This window comes from Notamacropus eugenii, chromosome 1 (genome assembly GCF_028372415.1).
Source record: "Notamacropus eugenii isolate mMacEug1 chromosome 1, mMacEug1.pri_v2, whole genome shotgun sequence".
NCBI classification, from domain to species: Eukaryota; Metazoa; Chordata; class Mammalia; order Diprotodontia; family Macropodidae; genus Notamacropus; species Notamacropus eugenii.
The window spans coordinates 489,899,915-489,913,141 of record NC_092872.1 but is presented as its reverse complement, the minus strand read 5'-3'; the positions used below and the strand labels follow the sequence as shown (position 1 = coordinate 489,913,141).

At 44.0% G+C, this 13,227-nt stretch overlaps 1 protein-coding gene across 5 annotated transcripts in view; it reads left to right on the top strand.

Moving 5' to 3' along the window:
* GPSM1 (G protein signaling modulator 1) overlaps nt 1-13,227 on the top strand; it is a 137,873-nt gene that overhangs the window by 94,888 nt on the left and 29,758 nt on the right. For 4 of the 5 annotated variants that reach the window (XM_072632949.1, XM_072632953.1, XM_072632954.1 and 1 more), the window contains exons 10-11: nt 2,954-3,024; nt 6,396-6,557. In XM_072632949.1, coding sequence (XP_072489050.1) covers nt 2,954-3,024; nt 6,396-6,557 — 233 coding nt within the window. Of the gene's footprint in view, nt 1-2,953; nt 3,025-6,395; nt 6,558-8,685; nt 9,119-13,227 lie in introns of those variants that run through there. The other variant, XM_072632951.1, reaches the window with a different exon arrangement.

The window sequence follows — 13,227 nt, the reverse complement described above, 5'->3', positions numbered from 1 at the left end:
TGAGGTCATGAGGGAAGTCTTGGAAGAGAATGGGCCTTGAACTAAGCACTGAAAGATGAATGGACTGAAGTGGAAAGCAAGGCAGTCAATCTCAGAGAGATGTCATTGGGTACCACACTGTGGAAGGCCTTGAACGCCAAACTGAATATGAACTCTAAAGGCCATGAGGAATCCTGTTCCCCTCCCTGCTCTGCCCTGTCTCCTGGATGGTTGCCCAGGGCATTCAGGTGCCACACACCTACCAGCACCTAGGGGATACCAGACACGGCTTCACTCCCACAGCTCCAAGGTTACGCCAGACGTTATCTCCACACTTCTAACCCAGGCATGCTGCCAGAGAGATTTATTACCTCAGTGTGAAGAGTGAGTGATGGTGTTTTTAAAGTACAGGCTGTTCCTTTCTCCTTTTTAGCTTTCACAGGGACTACATATCAGAGAACCTGTCATCTTGTAGGCCTAGAAATGAGTGGAGACGCCCCCCTTTGCAACCCAGCCACCCTCTCTGAACCTTCCCTAGATCTCAAGCATAGACTTGGCTTTAGCTTGAAAACAGAGCTGAGGGATGGTTTTAATTCCACCTCCTACTTCTAAGCAGAGGAACACTTCTTTGGAGAGAGTGACTCTCTTTCCATCCATAGGATAGAGTATTTGAGGGGTAGAGGGGGCAGACTGATCAGAGCTGAGGAAGTGGTCAGATCTGAGGACATATTTGGGGGACTGGGAGTGTTCATGGCTGAGAAAGTGAGTCATTCTGGTTATTTTCCCCCCAGGCTGCAATCAATTAACCTCACCCTGGGAGTTGGGGTGGGAGTCTCTCTGAGAGGCCAGAATAGGATCCTTTTGATGGGCCCAAAATCCAGCCAAATACTTTTGACTTCAAGGTTTCACATGTCATTTCACCTTGACAAATCACTTCCTCTTCCTTCCAACTTCAAAAATGTAAAGAAATAATGTGCTTCCCCACCCCACCCTACCCAATGACTTTCTATGAAGCATAGAGAGATGTTTGATCTTCTCTAGGAAGGTCATGAGGAACCTAATGGAAATACACTAAAAGGAGCAGTCAAGAAGCCGGAGATTATATCCTAACTCTCTATCCCACCATCATGTTAAGTCTTAAGATTTGACCATGGGTAAGTCACTAACCCACTTTATGTCTTAACGTTCTAATTTTTGCACTGGCCCGAGTGACCACTGCCCTAGGTAACACAGAAAAAAGGGATCAAAAGTCAGTAGTGAAGTCCCATAAGGCATTTAAGTCAACTCCACAAACATATTTTTGCTTTGTGTATCATCTACTAAAAGTGTTAACTCTTAGGTCAGTTTTCCCACCTGCTCTTCCCACTCTGAATGAAACAAGCTAATAAAGACCTAGGGAACTTATGCTCCTGAGAATATTAGATGGAGCCAACCTGGTTAAGAAAAGTGAATCTGTCCACATGGACAAACTCTCATGGAATTCATTCCAGAAAGGCATTTTCAAACTTCACCTATGTCACTGTTGCACTGCTTTATCACAGGTGAGTGAAAATTGTTTGGACATGTGTACATTGCTAAGGGGGTAACACCAGAAAGACCACAGCAAAAGAAAAAATAATTAGCAAGTTTGCGTCCCAAATTCAGTTTGGTCTTCTCATGAACACTCTTCTAACCCCACTCCGCTTCAGACAAGAGCTTTAAGTCTGACTGTGGTCATTAGCATGGAAGCAGCTGTTTACTGAGCTTGACTCCCTTAGATGAAGCACAAGCAATGAAATATACAACTATGAAATCAAGGGTTGGAAGGGACCACAGCCAGCATTCAGGCCAATTCATACACCAAAAAAACCTCATTATAATGTACCTGACAAGTGATTGTCCAGCTGCTGTTTGAAGACCTCTATGGGGGTTGGAGGAAGTAGAACCCACCACTCTTTGAAATATCTCCATTCCATTTTGAGTCAACTCTAATCATTAGGATATTTTTTTCTGACATTGAGCCAAATTTTGCCTCCCAAATTTTGCCACTCCCCCTGGACCCCCATTGTTCCTGGCTCTGTCCTCTGGAGCCAAACAAAATAAGTCTAGTCCCTCTAGACTTGGCAGGCCTTCAAATATTTCAGCATAGCTCTCCTGTACCACCACTCCACCCCGATCTCTTCCCCCTTTTTGAAAATTGGGACAATATTTGCGTTCTCCAATTTTATGGTACCTCTCCCATTTTCCATGATTTTTCAACTGTTACCCACAGTGAACTCAGCAATCACATCAGCCTACTCTTTCAGAACCCCAAGATGTGGTTCATCTGGTGCAGGTGATTTGAATTCACCAAAGGAAACTGGCATTCCATTTTTTAGACATGTACCCTAAAAGTATAGTTGTTACTGCACAGAGTAAAACCTTGATTAACCAATTACTTTTTCTGGGTCTCAGTTTCCTCATCTCTAAAATGAGAGGGTTAGACTATATGGCTTCGAAGGTCCATCCAGGTCCAGATCTGTGGTTCTCTGCAACTCAAAAAATACAAAAACATTGTCTATATTTGACTTCTAAGAGAAAGAAGAAAATGAGAGAGCAAGGTTCTGATATTAATCAGAGATTTATTTAAAAAGTAACTGACTAGGTTTAGCCCAATCTTGTTTATCTCCTCCAACCCCAATCCTGTTTAGGAAGATCACTAATGTCCAAAGCTATGATCCTGAGCCTTGTAAAATCCTAAGGGCTCTACCCAAATGAGGAAAACCTATTTAGGGATGGTCAAAACCATTAGTAAGCACACAAGACAGCAGTGACTGGTCATTGAAGTGGAGAAGCATGTTAACAAGGGCTGCAAAGGTTTTCTACTTAACCCCAAGTCAACAACAAAATTCAGTTACCCAAAATAGCCCAAATCCTGAGCATTTTTGCTGACTGAGACACCACCACACAAGTATGGAAGGGCTGGAACTGACTGTGGTCCCCATTGTCTTCCCAGGGGCCAGGCCTAAGAGGATCCAGAGACACAGTATAGAAAACCTGGATTTGTTGAAGTTCCCACTGGAAAAGGTAAGCATGCTTGGGTTGAACAAGAAAAAAATAAGTGTCTGTGGGTGTGGGGGGGGGTGTTTATGGTGGTATGGTGTGAGGGAAAGGAGCTTATGACTGGAGAGACACTTCAGAATCACTGGGTTGAGGAGATTAAACATCAGTGGAGTGGTTTATTGACCTATCTCATTTATATGAATTCTGCAATTAGCAGATATCACCATCATCAACAGAATTAAAGAGAGAGGGTTTCCAGGGAGCCGGGAACTGCTGAGAACTCTGAAAAAAGGCACTCAGCCCTGAAAGCCCAGTGAGCTGTTTACAGAGCAGCAAAATGGCCCTTTTTGTTAGTACCATCGCAGCGATAATGTTTCTTTCCTTTTAACTCTGGCTGATAAATGTGGACCCTTTATTGCTCTGAGTTGGGCTAAAGGGGGTTGAAAAGAGCTGCTTAAAAGAAGCCCATCTGTCCCTGTTTCAACCCTGACACCCAAGGTGTTTCCTCTACTAACAGTACCATTTGGAATTTATTTTGCCCATTGCCCACAAATGCTCAAAGGCCTCACATCGTCGTCCCATTTTCCATCCAACGAAAAGAATTTCTAGGCAGTAGATGAAGAGCATTTGGATGCATTAGAAGATGGCACCACTGACTAATCCTGGCATCTCCTAGTGGCTCTTTTCCTTTCTGTTCATTTTTAAAGAAGTCATTTCAAGGAAATGTAACAGACACTCATTTTCTGCCACTGCTTTTTCTCCCTCTTGGGCCATGTCTGCAACAATAACAACAAAGCTGAAAAGTAAAAAATTCATTTAGTCTAATAATTATTTGGTGTTAAGTAGATCGAAAAGGAAAAAAAAATCCAACCAATTAATTTTTTTCATTTATTCAACGAACACTAATTAAATTAAGCACCTACACTATGTGCTAAATCCTGGGTTTTATTTCTGTATCCAGCATGGTTTGTATATATTCTATAATCCATACAGAGAAATATCTCCATTTGTAGACAAGTGCCTGAGGGGCAGAGTGGCTCAGCCCAAAGGAGGAAACCTGTTTAGGGATATTGGTTAATCCCATTAGCTTTGACTTAAGCTATCCTAGACCAACAAACTGAAGCTAAGGTTTGTGGTCTTTTTCTGTTTTTCAGAATCATCAGAATATAGTATTTTGTAATGGATTTGATGTTTAGCTCATTCCACTTAATCACCTTGCTCCTGGTGATTTTATATGGGTACCACCATCACCCATCTTGCAAAGTGCGTTGCCACTTCACTTGTCACTAAATATTAACACCTTTTCTCCAGATTTCTAATCTGTCCATCCTCCCTCTTCATTATTTTCCTTTCTTAACTTCCTTATTTCTGTTGAGGGTGTCACCATCCTTCTGAGTGACCCAGATTTGCAGCCTTGGAGTTACCATCACTTTCTACCTCCAATTGGATCAGCTACCAAGTCTTGTTGATCCTTCCTCCTCAGTATATTTACCTTCTACACACACATAGGTTGTGCCTGTTATTGTGTTTGTCCTTTGGTCTTGAAGAGGGCCATGACATCATGGAGGTGATGCCATGACTTACAAGTGAATTGGATTTAAGTGAGAGAGGGCTGTGCAAAGTCACCAGCCTCACTTTCTCCTCTGGAGCCATCTGGGTCCAGTGGTCAGATATAGATCAGGATGACTGGAGATGGCCTTTTAAGCTAAGGTCTCTCAGAGTTCTTACTTTGACTGAGGCAACACCCATTCAAATGTTTAAGACTAGATTGTTGTTGTTTGTCCTTCAGGCACACACACACACCCCTTCACCTTAATTCACACCCTCCATCTCTATTGCCTGAATTATTGCAGGAGCCTTCTAAGTAGTTTCCTGCATCCCAGCACAGTGCCTCTGACATACTAAGTGCTTAATAATTGTTTGCTGACTACCTGACTGTATCCCTTCTCTCCCATCCTTCACACAGCTGCCAAGCTGATATTTAAGGCTCAAGTTTGGTCATGTCTCTACCTTGCCTGAGAAGTTCCAATCATTCCCACTCACCTCTGGAAGCAAATACAGGCTGCTCTTTGACTTTCACAGCCCCTCACAATCTGACGTCACTCTACCTCCGTAGGCCCATTTCGTTTGACTCTCCTTTTTGTGTACTTTGCACTGCAGCCAAATTGGTCTGCTTTCTGTTCTGAGTACAAAACACTCCATCTCCCCCATGCCTAGAATGAAGCCTTTCCCCAACTCCTAGAACCCCCTAGCTTCCTTCAGAGTTCATCTCAAGTGTCCCCCTCCTATAGGAAGAGTATCCCCCTCCCCCTTCCTTGAACAGTCCTTTTCCTGGGGAAATTATTTTGTATTAAATTTTCTGTGTACATATTGTTTCCTTCCAATAGAATGTAAGCCTTATTAGCTGTGTGACCCTGGGCAAGTCACTTCACCCTGTTTGTCTCAGTTTCCTCATCTGTCAAATGAGCTGGAGAAGGAAATGGCAAACGACTTTAGTCTCTTTGTCAAGAAAACCCCAAGTAGGGTCATGAAGAGTCAGACACAATTAATCAACACAACAACAAAATTGTTTCTTTCCAATAGAATGCAAGCTCTTTCAGGGTAGGGACTATTTCTTTTTTTTTTTCTTTTGTCTTTTTTTGCCTAGAACACAGGTAACAAGAAGAGGGGCTGGACCTGTGATATCATTGGTATAGGAACGAAACTTCTTTCAATGCCATCCGGTATCTTTGGTATAACTTACAGTCTTAAAGGGCTGCCTAGGGCCCTGCCAGTAGAGTGACTGGCCCAGGGTCACACAATGTGTCAGAAGTGGGGCTCAAACCCAGGTCTATCCCCCCTGTAATGAGCTCAGTTTCATGATAAATCCTTCTGAAGGACTTTTTATCATATTCCTACTTATTTAATTAGCAAGCTATTAAGAGATACTAGGAACTAGAGGATACTCCTAATCTTTAAGGAGCAGCTCACGGAAAGTTAACTACCATGAACTCCTGAAAGGTCCTTAAGCTCTTGTTGATAGAATCTTGAATTGGAGAGAGTATGGGACTGACCGCAAAAAGCATTTTGGATAGACTATGCTACCACAACCACCCTGACCCTCCAAGGGAAAATTGGAAATGCCTCTGTGACCTTGGACTTCACCTCTGAGCTCATTTCCACAATTACAAAAAGGAGGTTAATAATACCTTCCCCATCTGTCCCATCCAGTTAAGGTGAGGATCAAGTGAGATAAGATATATATAAAATTATGAGATATTTTGTACAAATACTAGTAGTTATTATTTCTTAACAAGTAAGCTGCCTACATTTAAAAACAAAATAAAAGAAAAAACCTTGCTCAGTTTTCCAAGACCTTTTTCAACATTCCTTCCTTGTTTTCTTTCCCATGACAGAACCAGAACGGAGACAGCCACCACATGGTAGAGCTGAAGATGGCAGGCAAGGACTTCTTTTCCCTTTCTGTGAAAAGCCAGAAATACCTTGAGACTTCCCAAGAGGGGAGCAGCTTACCCTTAGAAAGCACCAGTGACATCCAAATCCAGATTCCCCAGACGGTAAGATATTGGTTATTCACCACTTTCCTAAGCCTGTTCCGTCTGGATTCTGACCTGATCTGAGGGGGCACCCAGTCCTCAGGGCTGTCCCTCGTGACAAGGCATTGAAGCCAGTCAAGGTGCCAGCCCCCTCATCTCTACATTAAGGTTTGTATCCTGGTGAACTCTGGGTAAATCACCCAGTAAGGGCAGCTGGAGGGAGAAAGATGGAATCCTAAGGAGGAGGAATATTCATAGGATCCCAGAGCAAGAAAGAACCTTAGAGCTCATCTTGTCCAATTTCCTCATTTACAGATGAGGAAATTGAGACTCATAAAGGGGAAATGACTTTCCCATCCACTCAACAAATATTTATTGAATGCCTATTGTAGGGCATGTGGGTGGTACGGTGGCTAGAGTGGTGGGCCTGGAGTCAGGAAGATTCATCTCCCTGAGTTCAAATCTGGCCTCAGACCCTTACTATCTGTGTGACCCTGGGCAAGTGACTTATCCCTGTTTGCCTCAGTTTCCTCATCTGTCAAATGAGCTGGAGAAGGAAATGGCAAACCACTCCAGTATCTTTGCCAAGAAAACCCCAAATGGAGTCACAGAGAGTCAGATATGACATGACTGAACAGACATGACTGAACAATAATGACAACACAGCATTGTACCGAGAGCTACCATGTGAGTTCGTCCTTCGTTGCCGAAGAAGACCGTGCCATCAGAGAAATGATGACATGACTTGCATTTGACTTTGTTTTGAGTGAGGGAGGGCTATGCAGGTCACCAGCCTCACTTCTCCTCCAGAGCCATCTGAATCCAGTGACCAGATATTCCTCAGGATGACTGGAGATGACCCAGGATGAGGCAATTGGGGTTAATTGACTTGCCCAAGGTCACACAGCTAGTGAGAGTCAAGTGTCTGAGGTGAGATTTGAACTCAGGTCGTCCTGACTCCTGCACTGGTGCTTTATCCACTGCACCACCTAGCTGCCCATGAGCTACTGGGAAGCTACAGAGGTACAAGGAATACATGTAATATATGGCCCTTTTCCTCAAGGACAAGACCAGGACCCAGAAAAAGTACAATAACAATGCCTTAATGAAAGAGATGTCACAGAGATGCTAAGCATCAGAGAGGTGAGATAGGCAACAAAGGCAGAGAGCTGATAGGCTACAGGCTCCTGAAAGGTCCTTAAGCTCTTATTGATAGAATCTTGAATTGGACATAAAGATGTGAAGCTCTAAGTGTTCTTAGAACTTCAATGGCTCCTAAGAGATCTTTCAGTCCCTGGCCTTTGCCTTAAGATTAGGACAATGCTCAGATTATGCACATGTGAGTCTCATCCAAGTTCCCTGTGACCTTGGTCAGGAGCAGTGGGGATCAGAAGAGGTGCTGCCTAGAGGGCTGGGGTTGGGGGAGAGGTTCCTGCTTCCTACTTCTTTCTCCTATGGTTTTCCCAGCCTCATCCTCCACCCCCTTGGACAGAGCCCAGTTTACTTAGATCAGTCTCTCTTCTGATGTCTCCTCACCCACATGATTCTTGTCTTAATTGTCCCAAGCTCCCTTATGTATCTATTAGACATTCACAAAAAGGCACTCACCAAAAATAGACTGAGTGCCCTCCTCAGGTGGCATGAGGCCCAATATAAAATGGATCATTCTTTTTGGATGAGAACCTATCCACCCACTTCTCATATACAAGGCTGTTTGTTTGTTAGTCAGTAAAAGACCATGTTGGGAGAAGAGAGTGAGGAGAAAGTAGTGTCTGAACAGCTCCAGGTTTTCTTCCAACTTGTGAAGTGGACTTGCAAACTTCATCCCTTGTGAGTACTCCCTGAATGTAACTCTCTAGGAAATGGGTACAGCCATGACAAGAGGTCCCCAGATGTCTGTGGATTAATGCTCTCTGAAGTACTTTGAGATCTCCTGAAGAGAATAGACACCTGTCGCTGCCTCTGGCTCATGGAGTGATTGAGGGCGACCTTCTGAGGGAAAGGAGACTTTGGGTCAAAGAGGAAAGATATTAAAGAGATGGAAAGGGGGAGAAGGGGGGAACCATCAAAGGATCAAAAGAAGAAAAAGCCAAACCCAGATAGGAGCAGCGCCCAGGCAACCAAAACAATTACCCAATTGGAAGTCTCTGTTCCTTTTTCTATGACTCATCTTAGCCCTAGTGTCAGGGTAGGAAAGGTGGGGAGGTGAGTGGAATGTAGAACTGGCATCTTGTCAAGGGGGGCGGGGGGCTCCAAACAGGCTAAAAGAGACTCCCAGACAAGCTTTTCCTATCCTTCCCATCGGCACTAGCACCTGCTGGGTTGGCAGCCCCCATCACTCACACTCACCCTCCTCCATCTTCTCCCCTGAGTTCCGTCCTGGAGCTGCTGCCTTAGAACTGGGGGAGGACCTGGTGATAGCACCACCTAGTCTAGCTAGAAAGGAGCTGCCAGCTGCTACCCAGGGCTTTCCTAAGCCCCTTGAGCGAAACAAGCTGGAGAGATTTTTGAGGAGATCCCAAGACTCCCCCTGGGGAAAGAAAGCTCTCTCCAGCCCGCATGGATCAAGTCACACTATGAAGGTAGGAGGAAACTGGCAAAGGTGCCTGTGCTCAATACTATTTGCAGGATTTCTTGTGCTACCTTGCTTCAAGATGAAAGTATACTATCGGTGCTTGGTTTTTGGTGGGGAAATTTGGTGTTGTGCTTTGGGTCTAAGGGCAGAAGACCAGGTTCAGTTGCTGCCTCTGCTCTTTATTTCTTGCATAACTTTGGACAAGTCACTGCATCTCTCTGGGCCTCAGTTTCCCTATGTAAAATTAGGATGTTGAACTAGTTCAGAGGTTCTTTACCATTTTTGTGTCATGGAGGTCTTTGGCAATTTAGTGAAGCCTATAAACCCTTTATCAGAATAATGCTTTAAAATGCATAAAATATATAAGATTACAAAGGAAATCAGTTATGTTGACATAAAGATGTGACTTTTTTCCCATCCAAGATCACAGATCCCCTGAAGTCAGCCTGGGCACCCCAAGCTAAGAACCTTTGAACTAGGTGATCCTAAAAGAAAAAAAGAAACAAATGGAATTTCAGGACTTCCCAGATAAAATCACTCCAATATTTTAATCTGTTCACTCAGTCTGTCTTTCTGCAACTGGTCAGGCTGCCTCTTGAGGAGGCAAAGACTAAGCTGTACCTTCCGCAGATGTAGCCATGCCACAGTCCTCCTGTTTGGAGTGGAAGCACTCCAGGACTGGTGGCTCTCAAAATATAAGCAAAAGTAGCCCTGGAGTTCACCTTTGATCAGGTAATTGTTCTTAAATGCTACAATGTCCTGCTCTACTGGGACATCACATAGGATTCATGGTTCAGAGAACGGGTTGGACTCAGTATCTTCTTTGTGTCTACGACCATATGGATGATAAGGCAGTCAGAGAATTGATTATAATAACAATTTCAACTACAAGGGATGTTTTGAAATGGGAGACTCATTCTATACTTATAGCAATCCATCAATCAAAAAGGTATTTGTTACGCATTTCGCAGGCAGTGTGCCAAAGACAAAGCTGAAACGTCCTTGCCTTCAAGGATCCCACTTTTTGATGGAAGAGAAAGCATGGACATATTTAAGTATATACATAATAGATAATATATAGTGCTTTAAAATTTGCAAAGCTCTTTATGTTCACACAACACACAACCCTGGGAGGTGGGTGCTATCAGTATCATTCATTTACAGACGAGGAACCTAAGGCAGACAGTGGCTGAGTGACTTGCCCAGGGTACTTGGCTGGTAAGTGTCTGAGCCAGGATTTGAGCCAGGTGTGGAAGACAGTCAGGGCACACGCACAGAAACAAAATGGAGAATCTTGGGTAAGGAACAGAGCAGAGGCACTTCTGTTCATTGCCCACATGTGCCACTCCCTGCTGAACCACTGTACGCATGTGAATAGAGGCCACCAGGCTCCCAAGCATTCTGCAATGCTGGGTTTGGCTCTGCCTTGGCCCCTCCCATCGGGCCAAGTCAAGGATTGGTACAGATGCCCTTTAGGGTCTCATTACCCTTATTACACTCTTCCCCCCCACCATAGGGGAGAATGTAGAATGGTTAGAACAACAAGGGACCTGAAAGGGGGCTGTCTGGGTCAGAGGCTTAGGAGGCTCACCTGGAAAAGGAGTCTAAAAATACTTCTCTGGTTGGAAGGGGTGTTAAGGCTTAATTAACATATTCCCAGCTCCCTGAAGAGAGGTGTGATCACGGTGGGGTACAGTGTGGTAGCTGTATTATTAGAATCAAACCACTCCCCCCCATCTTTTTCATTCCCTTCTAAAAAGCAACTGAGACTCCCACAGGACCCTGTTGAACCCAAACTCCTTGGATAAAGGGTCTCAACAGTCAGGAAGTCTGGGTTTGGGATCCTACATGAAGAGGAGAATTCTCCAGGAAAAAGAGAAGTTTGTGGGATGAGGGAGTGAGGGGAGCAGTGTTTGTGTGGGGGGATGACGGGGAGGCTATGCACCTCTTAAGGAAAGGAGACTTCCAACAGAGAGAAACCAGAGCACCCTCAGTCAGGCTCTTAAGGAGCATGAGTTTGTGAATTTCTATGTGAGCAGACTGTTCAAGGTATACACCTGTAAGCACTTGTCTTCCTAGATAACCCTATGAGCAGTATGGGAAATAGGGCTCTCCTATCTCTAAATGCTGGCCAGGGTCTTTATCCACCTTTGGAACCAGGGGTGAAAGGGCCTTGTCTAGGGGAGGCTCTACTCTTTTCCCCTGGTATTCAGTATTCCAACTGGGGAGGCACCCCCAGGAGAAGGTATTGATAAGATATCTGTATAAGGGTGCTAGAACTACTGAATTTTGTAAACTGCCATTAAAAAAAAAAAATCTCAGAATGATGAAAAGAAAGAAGTCTAAATGCACAGAGTGTTGGTCAGGGGTGGAGGGATAACCACACCATAACTGTTAACATCTTTTTAACCTTCAGACTTTCCTGGGCTCTGTGGCCACTCCTGCAGAGCTGAGTATGCTGCTCCAAAGGTAACAAGCATGGCTTTGTTGTATTTCTTCTGGAGCAGCAGGAGATGCTCCCCTAATACCTGACCTAAGGAAAGTCATCTGTGAATGACTGGCTCCCTTTATAACACAGTCCATGAGAGGGGTCAGATCCTTACTCCCTACCCAAAACCCCTTGGCATAGTCTGGCCATGATATATCTCCTGTCCTGCTTTAGGGGGTAGATTTCATAAGATCATAGATTTTAGAACTAGAGTGAGCCCTGAAAGTTATCTAGACAGTCCTTCTCACCCTCTGAGTCTCAGAGAAGTTAAATTATTTGCCCAGTCACACAGGTAGCAAGTAGCAGAGCGGGCATTTGACCCCAGCTCCACTAATTCTAATTCTATGTTTTTTACCCAAATTCCTTATACTATTGTTATTGTTGTTGAGTCATGTCCTACTCTTTACCCCATTTGGGGTTTTCTTGGCAAAGATACTGGAGTGGTTTGCCATTTCCTTCTCCAGCTCATTTGACAGATGAGGAAACTGAGGCAGAGTCAAGTGACTTGCCCAGGGTCACACAACTACAGTAGTAAGTGTCTGACACCAGATTTGAATTCAGGAAGATGAGTCTTCCAGATTCCAAGCCTGGTGCTCTATCCACTGCACCACCTAGCTGCCCCATGTGTAAAATTTTTACACATTGAATATTCTATGTACAAGAAAGAAAAGGACCTTTAGATATAATCTAGCCCAAACCCTTCCTTTCATAGGTGGAGAAACTGAGATGCAAGGAAATTTTGTCTTGCCCAAGGTTCCTTTCCTCCCCCCCCCCCCCCCCCCACAACAGTTAATGGTAAGCCTGGGATGAGAATTTTTTCTTTTCTTTTTTTTTTTTTTAGTCTCAGGCTCTTTAATAACAAGCTGGGTTGTATAATTAGTCCTTGCTGCACTGTGATTGCATCAGTCGATGTGTGTGAGCCTGTGGATAATTAGATATTTGGTAGGCATGGAGGTAGCAGAGAGAGGGAGATTGAAAATCAATTTGTGAAAAGCTAGAAGCTTTTTGATCATCTTATTAGACCATCTGAGATGATCTAAGCATAGAACCGTTTCCAGGAATCAGCATCAGCTGACAATTTTCTTGGAAGTGTCATTATTGGCGTCATTAGTCCTTCTTCTGTAGGGACCAGGAAGAGTGGTCAAGATGGAATCAGAGCCTTGAGTCAGAGCAAGTAAAAACTAGAATGAATCAACCCACCAGCATTTATTAACCTCCTACTGTGTTCCAGACACCTAGCATAGAGCAGAGATGTCAGATTAAAATATAATTGGGAAATAATCAGCCATACTAAATAAAAACACATGAATATTAATATAGAGTTTTTGAAGTTGACCTGTGACTTGCGGGGATCCTAAGGTACAGTTCACTTTGATGCTACTGGTACAAAAGATGCCTCATGCTGAGTTTTGAAGAAAATGAGGGATTCTAAGAGGCAGAGGTGAGCAGGGAAGGCATTCTAGACATGGGCAACAGCCAGTGCAATGGCATGGGGAAGGAAATGGAATATCACGTACGACGAACAGCAAGAAAGCCAGCTTGGTTGGACCAAAAAGTGTGCAAACAGGTGCAATATATAACAACGCTAGAAAGATAGGTTGCAAAGGGCTTTAAAAGCTGAACAGGGG